At 41.2% G+C, this 18,000-nt stretch overlaps 1 protein-coding gene across 8 annotated transcripts in view; it reads right to left on the minus strand.

Annotated features, from left to right (window-relative positions):
• The window catches only part of ORC4 (origin recognition complex subunit 4), a 47,762-nt gene that overhangs the window by 27,715 nt on the left and 2,047 nt on the right, over nt 1-18,000 (minus strand). For 2 of the 8 annotated variants that reach the window (XM_045031979.1, XM_045031973.1), the window contains exons 2-3: nt 4,919-4,990; nt 3,332-3,408 (exon numbers count right to left, since the gene is read on the minus strand). The exons of 1 other annotated variant lie outside the window; for it this stretch is intronic. In XM_045031979.1, coding sequence (XP_044887914.1) covers nt 3,332-3,408; nt 4,919-4,975 — 134 coding nt within the window. In that variant the 5' untranslated portion in view covers nt 4,976-4,990. Of the gene's footprint in view, nt 1-3,331; nt 3,409-4,918; nt 4,991-13,348; nt 13,448-15,007; nt 15,057-15,650; nt 15,835-15,856; nt 15,936-18,000 lie in introns of those variants that run through there. 5 more of the 8 variants (XM_045031975.1, XM_045031976.1, XM_045031974.1 and 2 more) reach the window with 5 other exon arrangements.

Raw genomic sequence — 18,000 nt, forward strand, 5'->3', positions numbered from 1 at the left:
CAATGACAATAGGTTAAAACTTCAAGAACAGGAGTATTTGCTGTAGCTGTAGAAGAGAATTCAGAGAAAAGAAGAAGCCTAACACAGGATGGCCAGTTATCGGTAATCACAGAAACATACACTGGGTGCAAAATGTAATACAATCCAAGTAAGAAAGATTAGACTCAGATTTCATAAACATTAAAAATGTGTATGTTATAAAAGTATCACTAGGTCTTTACAGGTCTTCTAAAATACCATGTTCGGCAGCAGTATGCCATACATGGAAGGCAAATTTCAGAGAAAAAATTACTACATTCAGTTCTTAGCTCCTTCCTTCAAATAGGAAAGGAACTAACCACAATTAGTATTAAGACTTTTAAACAGCAACAGGTTGACAAACAAATAGTGTTACAACAACAAAAGGGGAGGAGAAAAATGCTTCAAAATGTGTCAGCTAAGAGACCATTAGGACAGATGTGGAATATCTGACTAAATTTTAACCAACTGATTACCCATACTAAGCTTCTGATGCATTCACTGAAACTCAGGGTGTTTAAGCTAAAGCATAGGTGAACTTTGACAGAACTTAAATTTACAACGAAATTACAGAAAATAAAGATGGCTAGAATAGTGTTCAAAATGTAAGTGAATTGATTTAGTATAGAATGTTAGAATTTTAAGCAGAAACAGTAAGTCATTTATCACCGTGGTAAACTTATTCTATATTATTCTGGTAAGAATATTGAACTATGGATTCTTCACACTGGTTTTTATTAATGTGTCACTCAAGCGCCACACAAATCTTAAGTTATGGGAAAGTTATTTGGAGTTCAGACAAAAATACCTCGTTAGAAATTTAAACAATTACTGAACTACTGAAGTGTCAGTTCTAGATGCCCTTCCTTAAGCCAAAGCTATTTCCCTTTATGATATCTTTACTGTATATTAAGATAATTTAAGTGATTCAGTGAAGTGTTACTGTAAAACACCAAAATGGTTGTAGAGAGATTCTAGTAACTACAAGGGCTTTTTCAGTTCTCTGCCATAACTGAGGAATGAAAACCGTCTTGCTGATTCAGTTTTTCATCAGGTTGCCTCTCCACAGCATAACATCATCAATGCCACCTTTGTTGCTGTGGAGGTCATTCCCTCTGATTGGAAATATTTTAAAGACCCCCAAAAGCATATAGAAGGGGTCCACACAAGATTTTTTTTGAAACAATGAGGATCAGGCTTTATATTCTACATTTCTCAAAAAAATGGAATTAATTCAGTGAAGAATGTGTGCATAACATTGTTTTATTCATTATTTTGAAGTCTCTTACAATATCCATTTTATAGTAGGAACACTAATTTTGTTACATTGACAATGGGGAAGAGAAGAGAAAAGAAAGGGAGTTAATGTTAACAACTGAAACAATCTTCCATTGAGAGGGAAGAATACACTTGGAAGAAAGGAGAACAAATTAACTCTTATAGCATCTTGGATGTATTTCAACAATGAGTGATCAATATTCAAAATAAATTCTTTATCAAAACAGGAAGACAATAAAAGTTAACATAAGAACGGCCATACTGGGTCAGATGAAAGGTCCATCTAGACCAGGATCCTGTCTTCCGACAGTGACCAATGCCAGGTAAGATGGGGCGACCACATCTGCACACAGTATTCAAGATGTGGGTGTACCATGGATTCATACAGAGGCAATATGATATTTTCTGTTTTATAATCTATTCCTTTAATGATTCCCAACATTAACTTTTTTTGACTGCTACTGTACATGGAGTGGATGTTTTCAGAGAGCTAGCCACAATGATTCCAAGATCTTTTTCTTGAGTGGCAACTGCTAATTAGACCCCCATCATTTTATATGTATCGTTGGGATTATGTTTTCCCATGTGTATTACTTTGCACTCAATTTCATCTGCCATTTTGTTACCCAGTTTTGAGAGATCCTTTTGTAGCTCTTTGCAGTCTGCCTGGGACTTAAGTTATCTTAAGTAGTTTTGTATCATCTGCAAATTTTGCCACCTCACTGTTTACCCCTTTTTCCAGACCATTTATGAATGCTGAATAGGACTGGTGCCAGTACAGACCCCTGGGGGACACCACTATTTACCTCTCTCCATGTTATTTTTTGGAGTCCTCATTTATACTAGCAAATGTTTCATTATTAGTTCCTGTAATAGAGTGTCTCACCCCTTAAGGCTGGAGCTAGCCACCCCTGATTACAGAATAAGCCACATCTAGGTGAGATCAGGGTGACTGCCCTATAAAGAGCAGCAGGAGGCTGCAAAGAACGGGTGAATACTCAGGAACTAGACTGCTAGGAGTGTGCAGGTTCTAGCAGAAACTCTTTGCACTGTTCTGACAAAACAGTAAAGGCTCCAGGCAGGAAGGCCTGGGAGAAGAAGATACAAACCAAGATCTCTCAACTTTTGGATGGACTTAAATTTTTGAATGTGTTTTAGTTTAAATTAAAAAAAACCTGAGAAAGGATGGGAATGGACAAAATGTGTGAGGTTTCTTGAACAGCGCAGGAGGGGAACTGAGGCAGGCTACCTATCACATGACCCTAGGCCATGAGAAGATGCACAAGAGGCAGCCAGTCTGGTTGCAGTGTCATTTTTCTGAGGTGTAGCTAAGGATACCATATTCTATTGCATCACATGGAAATTAATAGCTAAGTGATCTAACTACATTTTAAAATAAACAACCTCTTATTTCCTCACTATTTGACTTCTACTCCTAGATTTTCAGGCAACTTTTTGTGCATTTTAGACACTATAGCATCAATTAGGCTTTCCAAAGATCTGTCTTGCACAATCCCATAGGACTTATGAGTCTGGCATCCAAGATCCTAGAGTTGCTTTGAATTCTCAAGAGACTATTCATGAATGGCAAAAGTTAACAGTGGTCCAAGAGGATTAATAAACATAAAAGAAAAAAGTGTGTGTGTATATATATATAAATAAAATAAATGAAGTTAAGAGCTTTCCTACTAAGAATAGAATTTTACCAAAACTTTCCAACCAAAAAACATTTAGGCTTGGAACGTACATGAGAAAAATTCAGCCCAGAAGGTGATTTTCTTTTAGAAATTTATACACATGAAAAACAGGAATACAAGTCTTTTTCTAATAATCTAATTCTAAAACAAAGTTTAAATGAGTTTCAAGCTCTACTAAAAGAGTTAAGAAGTTGCTTCTTTTAAGTACATTTAAAAATCACTAAAGAGAAAAAAGATCAAAGGCATAACAGGCCCTGTATAAATCAGAATTTTCTATGTTTAAGCCGAGGTCAAAATAGTAAGGTGCTGCCCACAAAGTTATGAAGTTGCTTACTCACTTGTACTGAAGTTGAACCCCAAACAGTTTTCCATTAGGGCACTGATGACAAAATCTTTCACGTAAAATTCTTTGTACCTATTGAGATAAAGTAAGATTGGCACAAAATACGTAATGCCTGTAACATGGAGACAGAAGGGTTATTAACTGTAGGTGCTGTTCCCAAGCCTCTCCAATGTCTGATTTATGAGGTAGCAGGTCTAACAGGTGCTGTAGATCAGACTTTCCTTTGGAAGGAAAAAAAATTCAGTAGTCTCTGAAGGAAAGGTCTTATCTCACTGCTGATTGGACTGGTCTCTCAGTAACAGTGAGGAGAAAGAGGCCATTTGATTTGGAAATGCAGCCAAACTGCCTGGAGTTTGGGATAGCTACCCTTTTAGGTTTGCACATCCCATAACACTACACAAACACAGGAGGTAAATTCCTGACAAGTGCAGTAGCAAGACCTCGTTATACCTGACATAACATACTAAAGACGTTTGAATACTTATAAAGTGTAATCACAGCAAATAGATGAACAGAGCACATGGTGATGCATCACTCCTGTTTTGCTTGCTTACTTGTAAATGTGCTATTCAGTAATTGTTCTTCCTGTCCTTAGTACAAATTAAGGAGATACTATACTTCTCCCCATTCCACTTTTCATGTCTGTTAATGTGAAAATGTGTTATGAATCTAAGCCTCAAAATAATTTGAACCTTACCCAGAGAGCCACCATTTGTTTAAAAGTTCCTCAGAGAAGCTTAAAGTTATCTTAACAGATTTCTCTATTAGACAAACTGATTATTTTCCTGTTTTGAATTAACAGTTATTTACGCAAGTCAAGAGTTGAGACAGAGCTTTAAGACAAAAATCTGTGTGCGTCAGCAAGGTCTGCAGAGTTCTGACAACTTAGTATTAGCTAGCGCAGCAGCATAAGCATTTTAAATATAGTGACCCTTCTGATACAGAAGTGTGAAAACTGGAATATAGATGTATACCCGAGTGATCTAATTTTATTTTAAAATGGTCAACAGCAGGATTGCAAGTACAATCAATGGCAAAACTCAGTTTTAATAGTAGTCTAAGTTCTGGCAACATAGTCATAGTAAAAAAAAAAAGTCACTCCTTAACCATGGAAGACAGCGTATCTACAACTGAAGAAGCCTATTACAACCACTGAATGATTAATACACTACTAGTATGTTGGATAATATCTAGACAGTCAGTTTGAGGAGCTGAAGAGCACAAGTTTGCAGCTGCAGCCTCTTCAGAGAGCTGCTAGCCTACCTCACCTGGCCCCTGCAGTGAAGGAGGAATTCACCTGGGCTGTGACTCTCACTGCACATAGGAAGAATACCTGTATCTAACCAAGTGAATCATCAAGTGGCAACCTGATGCAGGTACAGGACTGATCATGCATGGTCATCAAAAGGGATCAAATCTAGGGCCTTCAGGACCAGATAATGTTTGACAAGAGGACTCCCTTAGCTGTTTTATAAGGGAAGGGTAGAAATTCACTGCAGCCAAACACTTAAAGAGGTCAGTGTCACCTACTCTACACCAATGAATTAGAGTCACAAAGAAGAAAGAAAAAAATGTTACTGACCTGTGAGATGCATTCTCCATTTACAGAGCTCGTCTCCTTTGACTTACGTTTACTCATTGCAGTAATTCACATCTTAAATTAAAAAAAACAAACACCATTCTCTAAGTTTTGCTTTTTGTTCAACTGTATGTTTGTCAAAAGAGCAATTTGAGAGGTTAGAGTACTGCACTTAATGTAATACCAAATCAATATGAATGTGTAAACATTGCCATTAATAAACAACTGAATTTGGAGTAGTCAAGTTTTTCATACGTATAAACAGGCAAAACCACCAACATTTTTGGTTACATCATATTACTGGTACAAACAACTAATACTGAAAGTAAGTCTTGCACCATGCCAGCTTAGATGAAGGCTTTGTCCACACACGCACACAGTATTGCTATAACTGTATTAACAAAGTTATACCAATACAACCCCAAAGTATGGGCAGTTATACCAGCACAGAAGTGTTTTACATTGGTATAGCTTATTCCCCTTTATATATAGGAATAAGTGATACCACTATAAAGAACCTTTGTACGAATATAGTTGTCCACCCTTGGATACTGCACTAGCATAACTACATCTGCTTAAAAAGAAGTCATACCATTGACAGTTATACTGGTACAAAACTGGTGTGTAGACCTGGCTAAAGCTTCCTACCAGAAGCCCAGCAAGCAATTCCATACTAATGAAAAGAAAGGCACTTAGTTGCAATGAAAGACTAAGTTCAACCCACAGCAAAGTGAAAAAACTACAGTCCAGAAAGTGACTCTCAGGCCTTGGCTACAGTTCCAAGTTAGAGCACATTAAATCAGCATCGGGCACCCTAACTCCTGAGGTGTCCACACTGTCAAGGCACTTAGAGCAACTGGACTCTGCAGCTGGTAATCCACCTCCACGAGAAGCACAGAGCTTGTTGCACCCTGGCTGAAATGCCAAGGTGTCAGTGTGGATGACATGTTGCATTACTGAGCTGTGATTGGCCTCCAGAAATGCCCCATAATCCCTTGAAGTCAAGTGGCCACTCTGGTCATTGTTTTGAACTTGGCTGCAGGCATGCAGATATCCCCTTTCAAAGCTCAGTTTCTGACAGCCGGCATGCTTATGTGCTCTGGGACAAAGCAAACCATTACTGTGGAATGCTCCTGCTACAGAGGCAGGCATTTTTGCGTGTGTGTGAGAGAAGAGAGGTGGGGATGTAGGCTGACGTTGGGGTTTCCCCCTTCCTCCTGCTGCTGTCTGAACTTATAAGACAGCATGCTGACACACTGCCCCCAAAATACCGTCTCCCCCCACATACACAACACAATCCATCACACTCCACACCCCTGTCGCCCCCCCCCCCCCATTTGAAAAGCACACTGCAGCCACTTGCCCACTGGGACAGCTACCACAAGGCACTGCTCTCTGTGGCACTGCAAGAGCTGCTAATGTGGCCATGCCACTCCACTTGCATCTGACAGTGTAAACACACGGCAATGTTTTCCCTGCTGCAGTCTCCGAGGGCTGGTTTCACTCCCAGCGCTCTACATCTGCAAGTGTAACTATGCCTTCAGTGAGAAAGGCTTCAGTAGTAGTCTGATAGTGACAGATAAAACCACACCCCCAAAACCACCAACCCCCCCCCACACCCCCTTAGAAGAGCTAACAGTTGTGGTTATGTTTGAATGACCAATTTTTAAACCAAAGAAATCAGCTAAAGAATATTTTGTTCTTCTAGAGAAGAAAGTCAGTTTCTAGCTTCACAGGCAGTTACAAAACATCTATAAATAAGGATTATTTTTCAACCACATAAACTAGAACAGCTTCATCAAAACCTGTCAGCAGAGATATGCCACATAATAGATAAAAGTTGTGTGGAAGAACACACACAAAACTGTAAAAGGTGACATGCAGTTTTTTCCTTTCAGTGATCTTTGAATCCTAATTAGCAAGTGTGATCCAGAACCTTACAGGGATAACCTATTACAATCCATTTAGATAAATTTTACAAGCCTTAGGCTTTTTTCCTGACCCCATGAAGTAAACAAAACATGCACCAGAAGTTCACAGAAGCCTATGGCCCTTGTAATATAGAGGAAGTGAAGGCTTCTCACCATCAGAAGGTGATTTACATACAATATAAATTTCAGATTATGACAGGAACTGGAAGGGCATTGTCAACAGAGAAAGGAATAGCAAGATAAGTGTTCTTATCCTTATGAAGGGGAATAAATGGGCCAGAACTTTCAGCATAGAGATGGAGACTACAGCAATTACATATAGAATCTTAAGAGTCTGTTTCATCAGGAAGGTACTCCTGTCTGATCTTCCAGGGGCAGGTAGGAAGGAAGTTTATCCTTTAATTGAAGTGCTATTCCTTAGTATGGCTTACACTGTTTCAGGAACAGAGGAATAAATCTGAAAAAAAAAAATTCTGATTCACGTTGTGTCTATAGTTTTGGCATAACCAGAACAGCCAGCAGTAAAACAAGCTAGCTGTCAAGCAATGCCCAGCTACATAGTCAGCATCAAAATTAGACTGTTGTCTCAGTGCTGATCTTGGACTCCAACAGTCAAATTTCACTGTATCATCCATCAAGAAGAGCTCTGAATTTTAGCACACAGGTTAATAATTTGATGAATACAGTGGTGCGAATTGTGAATTTCCTTGTTGCTCGATCCGCTTTGACTCAGACAGTTTCAAGCACTGCTAGAAGAGATGGGCAGTGCTTATAATGACATTCCACTTCACAGCAACATTCGGTGGCTAAGTCATGGCAAGATTTTGGTGTGCTTTGTAAACTGTTTTGATGCAATCAAGGCCTTGTCATTGAGAAACAAAAAACAAACAAAAAAACCCCCCACAAAACTACCCCAAACTGGATGATGACAAATGGCCGTGTAAACTCATGTTTCTGACATCACCCTTCAACTAAACGAACTCAACCTCTGTCTGCAGGGTGCCGGGCAAACAGTTCTGGATCTTTATGAAGCCTGGAAGGCATTTGTTGTAAAACTAGCAGTTTTTTCTCAGGATATTCAAACTTCGACTTTCCTCTACTTCCAACACATAAAAGTGCTATTGACACATTGCACTGTCAGTGTCGATGAGATTAGAATGTACATGCAAGAACTGGAATCAGAATTTTGACAGATTTCAAGATTTCCAGTGATTTGGCCCAATGCTTTCTTTTCTAATTAAACCTGAAAAGTTCAATGAAAGCAACTTGAATTTGTCTGTATTTCAGTGGATGCGTGTTGATTTCAAAATGCAGCTCATTCAGTTAAAAAGCTCAGAATTGTGGGCATCAAAGTTTGGAGATCTGCAGAGTGCACTTGAAGCTACCGAGAGAGATCATGGGGCCTCTATTCTGACCTGCTGGACGTCTCTGCCAGTCAAATGTTACTGTTTGAAGAAAATTGCGTTTGCAATGCTTTCAGCATTTGGATCCACATACCTACGTGAACAGGTGTTTTCACACATGAAACCTGTCCTCTGTCCCTCTTGGAGCCAGTTAAGGACTGATCACTCAGAAGCCTGTGTGCAGCTTAAACTATCCAAATACGTGCCAGACATTGGAAAACTCAACAAGAAAAAGCAAGGGCAAGGATCACACTAAACTGATAACATCTGCATTTTAATTTAATTTTAAAAACCTTATTTACTTTCCATACAACAATAGTTCATATATTAAAGACTTATAGAGAGATACATTTTAACGTTTTTAGAAGGTATTACTGGCACGCAAAACCTTAAGTTACAGTGAATAAATGAAGACTTGGCACACCTTCTGAAAGGATGCCGACCCATGCAATAAAGCATGCTCTAAAATCCACATGCATACTCAGATTTTACTTAATATTTTCAAGGAAGACTTAATGTAAGAGAGGATAAGACTTTAAGGGCTTGTCTACACTTAAAATGCTGTATTGCTTCAGTGAAGATGCTATCTACACCGATGAGAGAGCTTCTCCTATCAGTGTAGACAGGCTACCTCCCTGAAAGGCAGCCACTACTTGACCTTGCACTGTCTACACCCGGGGTTAGATTGGTTTAAATTGAGTCACCTCAGGGATGTGAATTTTTCCTAGTGTAGACCAGGCCTCATAAACGTTAGGGTAGAGCCAGGGCCATCCCTGTGGGGTGCAGGACCCGAGACAACCCCGCCTGTCGGCCCAGGCCCGCTCCAACCCTTCCCCGAACTCCCGCCCTGCCTCCTTCTGCCCCTGCTCCGCTCCCATTCCACTCCTTCCCACAAGCCCCCGTCCTGCCTCCTTCCGACTTCCACCCTCTCCCCAAGTGATGCTGGGAGCTGGCAGGGTGGGCTGGGGCCAGGTCACTCGCTGCTGCCAGTGCCAGGCCCCCTGCTAACCCTGCAGGCCACCCTGGACCCCTCAAACCCCTCATCCATCCTATGGATGGGACGGCTCTGGGTAATCATGCCCCACGCATTAACCCGTTTCCTGATCAATGGGACACTAATCAAAGAAAAGCAAGTAACTGCAACTCTCAATGTCAGCATGAGCAAAAGCAACTAAAACCAGAAAATGCCCTCAGAGAAAGCCTGAGTCTAAGGACAAGTGTAATGTCAACATTTAGATTGTACCAGCATACCATTCCAAGTCAAAACATTAACATGTTTATAGTGAAAAAGATAAATTTCAACTGTCGACAATAATTCATCCAATCTACAAAAATCAAGCTTTATTCCTCTAAGTGCAGTAGTTTCTATGAGAGACATTGGATTCTAGAAAATTTTAGGTGTATGGCCATTTTAAAATGTTACAGCAAACTTCAAATCATATTTTCTCTACAGAAACTGCTACAGCAAACTCAAGCAGTATGCAAGGTACAATCAACTTTTTAAAAAGTTACATTGTAATCCATGTTAAAATGTAATTCCTGATGCATCCTTGACTGTGGTGGAGCTAACACCCTACCATAATACTGCTGGGCCACATAAGACCCAAGTGTAGAACTACTAGTGCAAGGTGTTCCTCAGCTACAGACCCTCTCCAGAAGGCGCTGGTTTTAATATTCAAGCTCCCAGGTATAGCAAGATTGTCTTGAAGTTCGGTATGCCACAACGTGCAATAAGGTAGACTTTGGGAGAAGAGAAACACCAGCCTCTCACTGAGATAAATGGGTCAGTTACCATCTTCATTTCTCTCCAGTGTTCCTCTAACCTACTAGGGCCCTGGAAGTAACCTAGTGGAAGAACATGGGCCAGAAAAGTGACACTTTTCAAAATGATTGTCTAAACAAGTGGCCATTCCACAGCCTAGGATAAAACCCAGGACTCTCAGAAGTGGCAAGGACACACTGAGGGGGGCTGCATTTAAGGGTCTGTTGTTTTCCTAAGATCTGTAATGCTGGGGTTACTTAAGAGTGAAAACTTGTGTGATTAAAAGATTCCTTTGCTAAGCCTGAGTTTCTTTACTTCACTGACATGTAGTCCCTAAAGGGTATAATAAAACAAAAACAAAACTTTCCACAGTCAGTGGATTTGGAGTGGGGTTTCATGTTTAAGTAACTAGGGGGTTGGAGGAGGGCTGAGGTATTGGTTTGGTCTAAGCAGCCAGACTATAGGGTGCAACTGCCCAAGAAGAGTGCCAAACACTGGATCTGAACTTGTGAATGTTTGAGACCCAGAAGTGGGAGCAGTGGTTATCAGTCACTACCCAGACCCAAGGGACTCTGGATCTGACTGCTGAATCCCTAGTGTCCAACCACAACCAACTGGTGTCCAGTCAGAGAGTAGAACTGGCCAAGGACAATCTGAGCACCCCATTCTTTTTTTCTTTCAGAAGCTCAGGAGAAGGGAAGAAAACAGCTCTTCAAGCAGATACTGCCCCTGGACCTCCTCTGGTGCCCTCCCTAAACCCCAATCTCTTTTCATATTGAGTTATAGTTGGTAGGTATCTGGTAGTCTGAACTCTGTTCTCTCTCTCCACTTTGGATAGATATTACTATCATTAATGCATATAGAAATTTATCCTCTTTATTTTCTCTTGATATACCTCAATAGCTCCTAAAAACCCCTTACATTTCCAAGTAGTGTCAATACATATTAAGGGAAAGTAAGGAACAGAACATGTCAAATAACTAGATACATATATCCTTAAACAATTTTTGAAGTTCCATGTACTTACTGAGCATTTGCAATAGTTATGTTAAATACAAGCATTAGCTTTCGTTAACAGAGTAACAAGCCTTATGGATGAGGAGTGGGGGGAAAATATGGTAGATATGGCCTATCTTGAATTTAGTAAGGATTCTGATACCATCTTGCATGAGCTTCTCATAAACTAACTAGGGAAATACAACCTAGATGGAGCTACTATAAGGTGGGTGCATAACTGGTTGAGAAACCTTTCCCAGAGAGTAGTGATCAGTGGTTCACAGTTAAGCTGGAAGGGCATATCAAGTGGGGTCCCCCAGGGATCATCGGTTCTGAGTTTGGTTCTGTTCAATATTTTCATCAATGATTTAGATAATGGCATCAAGAGTACACTTAAAGTTTGCAAATACCATCAACCTGGGAATGGCTGCAAGCACTCTGGAGGATAGAATTAACATTCAAAATGATCTGTATAAACTGGAGAAATAGTCTGAAGTAAATAGGATGAAATTCAATAAGGACAAATGCAAAGTACTCCACTTAGGAAGGAATTATCAGTTGCACACATATAAAAAGGGAAAGGACTATCTAGGAAGGAGTACTGTGGAAAGGGATCTGGGGGTCATAGTGGATCACAAGCTAAATATGAATAGTGTAAAAAACAAACAAACAAAAAACCCCAAACACACTGGGGGGGGGACATAATAGTTTTCAAGTAAACAAAAGGTTGTTACTAGGAGGAGGGAGAAAAATGATCTAACTGCTGAGGCTAGGACAAGAAGAAATGGGCTTAAATTGCAGCAAGGGCAGTTTAGGTTGGATATTAGGAAAAACTTCCTGTCAGTGTGATTAAGCACTGGAAGAAATGGACTAGGGAGGTTGTAGAATCTCTATCATTGTAGATTTTTAAGAGCAGGTTAGACAAACACTTGTTAGGGATGCTCTAGATCATACTTAGTCCTGCCAGGAGTGCCGGGACTGGACTAGATGACCTCTCAAGGTCCCTTCCAATCCTACAATTCTATTATTTTAAGTAGCAGGAGATAACAAATAGCTCAGGGCCAGACAAGGTGCTGACTGGCATGGTATATTAGTGGATCACTTGAACACTGCCAAAGTCCATGCTAAGAGTCACTTACATGCTACTCTTCTGCTGCGTTGCAGCCAAGTTAAATTCATAGTTGGTATGATTCTTTAGAAGATGGCATCCTACAGTAGTTTCTTTTTTTGTTTTGTTTTTGTTTGCTTGCTTGCCTGCCTGCCTGCCATGGGGTAGTGGAGGAAGCAGGATAGCATCCAAGAACAAGGCACTGAATGGCTTTATTTTCAAGGATAAAGTTTAGAATCTGGAGAACACCTGACAACCAGAGTTGTACAGAACTGTCAACTGTCCTTAACATTTACATTTTGAGAAATTTCAGTTGGCAGTGGTAAAAGCTACAGAAAGCAAGAAAAAGCTGGAGAAGTGCTTTCAGAAAAGTTACTAGAACACAAAACTAAGAGGGTTGCCCTTGTTAAAAAGGGGAAGTTTTCACAAAGCTATTTTGAGTGGCAAATAAGTGAAGGGACACTGTCAACACTCACTGCCCTTTTGTATTCACACTAACCACAGTCCCAATATACAAGTGCTTTGTCTGCCATCAAGCTCAGGTATAATTATTCTCTTATTTAGGAAGTTTTAACAGGTTTACAAATCCTTGCCATGTAAATATCAGACACAAAAAATCATTACAACAGTAAGCTTTTGTTTGGAGAAAAAGTAATATACATCAGATCTCCATTTAACAGTATGTTACCATATTACTGCGTGAGCATCTTTACACTACCTAGGACATGCTGTTTCTGGCAATTTTATTACATTAGGTGACATGCCCAATTACCACATTTAACAAGCCAGCCATGTCTATCAAATGTTAATATTCAAAAAAGTTGGAAGAGTATGCTTTTTTTTGGCACAGTGAGTGTACTTTGAATATTAAATAACCAAATATCCATTTTTCCCTCTCTTGATTTTGCTGGGTATGTAATCAGCGCATTGTTTTAAAATAAAAGATTCCACAGTTGGTAATGTCACCAAAGTCAGTCGAATTCTACATATGAAACTGCTTCAAATAACCCCTTCAGTAGCACAATATTTATTACGCAATATTAAAAAGGAATTTTCAATTTTCTTCAGAAATATCTGCCACTGTTTTCAGAGGTGCCATTCAGTGACTAGGATGGTCAGCTCCGTACTCGATCTGGCCATTTTAATGGTACAGGATGGTGAGAGCCAGCAAACATTAGCTATGCCAAATACTAACAGAAATAGTTCTGGCCTTTTTCAAAGAAGTATACTTGCCAAACTCCTTGAAAAATGCAATAGTCCACCCAGTTCTTCAGAAGCTCTCTTGACTCTGATAACCTCTCCAGCTACTATTGTCTCTCTAACCTTCCATTCCTGGGCAAAATAATTAAGAAAGCACATGTTACATCAACTAATTGACCTCCTGAGATCCCTTCCAACCCTGATATTCTATTATTCTAATGTCCTGGATGCATTATAATCAGCTTTTGGACCAGGGCACAGCACTGAGGCAACTCTAGTGGCACTTTTGACCACCGACACAGGCAAAATCTTAATGCTCATACTGATGGACCTCTCTGCAGCATTTCATACAGCAGACCTTAAATGTAATATTAATAAGCCTTAACACCAAGAATAAATATAACAGAATTACAGTGGTTCCAATCATTACCTCTCACCACTCATCAGTCTTCCGGAAAGGAATTACTCCTCCTTTCCAAAAGCTCTCAAGTGCAGAGTTCCACAAGGATCCATACTATTTCCCCCCCATTTCTCTTCCACACCTTTGACACCCCTGATGTCTCACTGTCTCTCCCAGTGACTCATGTCTACACTTAAGATGCTGTAGCAGCACACTTCACTGTAGACACTACTTACACTGATGAGAGAAGCCCACCTCCCCAAGATGCAGTAGCTAGGTCACCAGAAGAGACGACAGCTATACCAACATAAATTCCTAGTGTAGACCTTATCTGCCAACAATCTGCAGACAACATTCAACTATTTCTCTCATTCAGCACTGATGCAACTACTGCCACTAACAGGATACTAGTATGCCTACAAGAGATGGGCTCTTGGATGGGTACCATGATGGCAGATGAAGTCATGTTTATAAATACAAAGTAATGCACATTGGAAGGAAAAAAATTGAACTAAATTAACTATTACTCAAGAAAGGGGCCTGGGCATCACTGCAGACAGCTCAGTGAAGACAGCTCAATTTACACCTGTGGTAAAAAAGCTGACAAGATGTTAGGATGCATAAGCATTGAAAACATAATGCTATTATAGAAATCTCTGGATTAGATGAACTATGGAGCCCATACAAAGTTACATAAGAATTGCTTATTGTAAGTCCTCCTTTGTGCTTTCAGCCCAAATCTTTTTCTATATCAGACGATAAAGGCAACAACAGTCCTACTGACTTGCCAATTACTCATTGAATGTACTTGTTGTTAATTTGCTCCCCAAATGGCTGTAGTGATTTTAAAGCCACAATTTTTTATATTTTAATCTAGTAACTTGTCATGAGGGCACAAACAACCCATAAAAAGATTGTAAATTTGTATATGTATTCTATGTTAGGTGATTCCACTAAACCAGGAATGTTCTCATTATAAATCAGTTTCATCCTACCATCAAAGTCAAATTTTCTATTATGTTTTACCTTTCAAGAAGAATCTTGTGCTCTAGTTACCTTTTAGTAAGGCAGAACACCTCTGTGGGAACTGTCAATACAGGTCTAGACATACATGTTTTAGTGAAGAGTCTATTTCCAATGTACATGGGGGTCACTTTTAAAGGCACAGTGATTTAAACTAATTATATGGAGAAAGGCATTTCCCATTCTTACTGACAATCTGTCAGTAAGTCACCTCTCTTACTGAATAGAGTAACAACCTGCACTTTCATAACAAAAAATTAGATATTCACCTAACTTGATCACCAGTTTGCTGTAAAAAGACTGAATTCTTCCTCCCTCCATGCCCACATCCTCAGCTAAAAATAGATGCAACAGCAGATCAATCATAGCAGGTACTCTGAAAAGCTAAGATGCACAGTGAACTCCACTAGTTTAGATAGACTTTCTACTTTTTAGAAACAAAAAGAATGTAGCCTTCTGCAAGACTGGTGTATGCTTTCAGATTTTCTTTAGTTACAAAGCTTCTTTGTAACATATTAATGAAATTAAGATCTTACACTTGATTTAGCCCTCAGACTGCCTTCTTAATAAATTTGAACTATCAATTCAGACATACTTAAGTTAATAAATAAAACTCAATTAAAATTAAGTGCTGGAATATGGCACACTCTCACACTTGGTAGGTCTATTGAACTCACTGGATTACATACTAATTGAGAATAAAAGTAGCAGAATTAGGCCTTGCGTGCATAATTATGTATATTCTCAGCGAGGTTAATACTTCATTTACAGTATACATATTATGAGCTTGATACATAAACTACTGGGTGAAATTCAATGTCCTGTGTTACACAAATCACAGTGATTCTAATGGTCCTTTCTGGCCTTTGATAATATTACATAAAAGCTACTAGTCAAAAAGTTTCAAATCACCTCCACTGTAGCTAAAGCTAGGTCCACACTAGGAGAGCTTGTGTACTGTATCAGGGCTCCACCTCCTGCCCCTCTTCCTGGGGCCTGTTTGCTGCCCTCAATAAGGCTCAGAGAGGCTTCAGGGCTGTGAAACACCCGTGTCTATTTATACAAGGTTCTCCCACCACCAGTGTCTGTCTATATAGAAATCTTGCAGGATTAGTCACCTCCTTTACAGGCAGAGGCAGTCTTCAGCTAGAAGGCCTCCAGTTCTCTCCCTGACTGACTTCGCCCTGGCACCTCCCAGCTCCCTCCCAGCCTTTATAGCTCTTGGCTTGTCAGGCCAGCAGGTGTTGCCAAACCTCAGGCCAGCACCAGGCCTTTTCCATCAGCCCCAATCTGTTTCCCCTGATTGGAGCTGACTGGGCAGGAGCTAATTAGGTGCTTTTGCACCAGCACCCTGCTACAGTATCTACCGTGGATGCAGACAAAACAGCAAACCACACTGTGTACCAGTACAAGCAGTTTTGCCAGTGCAGCTGAATCTACACTACAGCATAGCTGTACCGGCAGAAGTCTGTAGTGTAGACAAGGCATAAACTTCCCTTAATGGTACCTACAATCAATAGAGTGTGAATTCAGTTCATCTCCAGGCTCAGAAACAGCTGCTACATGCTCTTCTCCTGAGGGCATTCTGCACCAAAAAGTTAAAAATTCTGCAACTTTTATTTGTCAAATAAATGTGGAGGCTCTAGCATGGCACTGGGGAGCACAGGCCACTGGCTGCACATGGTAGATCACTGTGCAGCTGCCCCCAGGACATGGACTCAGTAGTGAGGCTGCACCCAATCCTGACATTGCAAGGACTGGGCCTGCCACAGAAACATCCCAGGTCCCTGACCCTCCATGTGGGCAGCCAGGCTCAGCAAGGCAGGATCCAAGCATGGAGGGGCTTAGTGTTGGGGGACCCAGGTGTGGGTTGAGAGGGTTCTCTGTGGGGCAATCGAGTGTGGGCAGCTCAGTGGGGCATCTGGTTGCAGGGGGCATCTGGATGCACGAGGTCTTGTTGAGGGGTTCTGGGTGCAATGGTAATGGGACTCTGAAGGGGGATACAGGTGAAGGTGGTTGGGGCTCTGGGCAGGGAAGTCTGGGTTGGGGGACAGAGCTCAGGAGGGAGGTGTGGGGAACTCGGGGGGGGTAGAGATGCTCAGGGAGTGGGGCTCTGTGGTGTGGGGATCCATGTGCAGCTGGTTGGGGCTCGGTGGGGATCTGGGTGTGGATGGCTCATCAGGGTGGTCCAGGTGCAGAGGGAGTGGGGGTTCTGAGTGGGAATGGGGGCTGAGGCTCAGCAGGAGGATCTGGAAATGAGGGGGTTTGGAGGCATGGGGGTGGGACAGATGGGGGAGCAGTTCCCTGTACAGGGGTCAGGGAGAAACGAATTTGCAGAGCTTCCTGCAGCCAGGGAAGAAGTCTGGGGGTGTGTCTGACCCAGCCTCAGATGCCATGCAAGGGAAAAGAAAATCCCATCCTCCCAAGCCCAGCCGGGACTAGCAGCTAAGCCTAGTACAAGGTAGGAGCCACCAGCGGGTCTTCCCCAGTCCTACCTCCTGCCCCACAGTGATTTATCTCTCTGCCAGCTGCCCTTGACACCCGAAACATACTGATGGGGATGGTCACATGACTGCACTTTTGGCTTCCTTTTGCTTCCCTGCCAAAAAGTCATTTTTTCTGCAGGGAAGCAAAGAAATCTGTGGGGAACATAAATTCTGCACATTACTCCCCCAGGAGTAAGGCTCATGTGCCTGACATTTTTCTGAAGCTACTATCATGCTTTACAGAATTTCAGCTTTCACAAAAAAAAGTCTAACTGTTATGGTTGCATCGAATGGCTCAAATTTTGACCCCAAAAACCAGCAAAGATGTCTGTGGGTAGTCTTCAGTGGACAGCTAACCCTAGGTTTTAGCCCTGCCATCCTTACCATCCACCCAGAAAACCATCTGACCAGGCTTTGGAGGTGCTTTAAGCTTGGGCTAGCTTACATGGCTGGATGCCAAGGTCAGTATCCTAGGTTTGGCTGAAACATGCCCACTTTGCAATGAGGAAGCAGGTAAAAATCAAAGTCACTCTGCTGACAGTCCTCCCATGCACATCCCGCAGTTCCTCACGAGGGTAAGACAAGTTGTACAATCGACAGGGAAAGAATCCTAGAGCATCTCAGCACAAAGAAGCATGGGCTTTGATTCCAGATATACACTGACAAGTGCAGAAGCAAGAGGACATAATATTATAGGTAGTGATTTGCTATGGGGATGCTCACAAATGGACTAAACTAACCATCATGCCAATCACCCAGGTTAACAGTGCAGTGAA

Source organism: Mauremys mutica, chromosome 10 (assembly GCF_020497125.1).
Source record: "Mauremys mutica isolate MM-2020 ecotype Southern chromosome 10, ASM2049712v1, whole genome shotgun sequence".
Taxonomy (NCBI): domain Eukaryota; kingdom Metazoa; phylum Chordata; order Testudines; family Geoemydidae; genus Mauremys; species Mauremys mutica.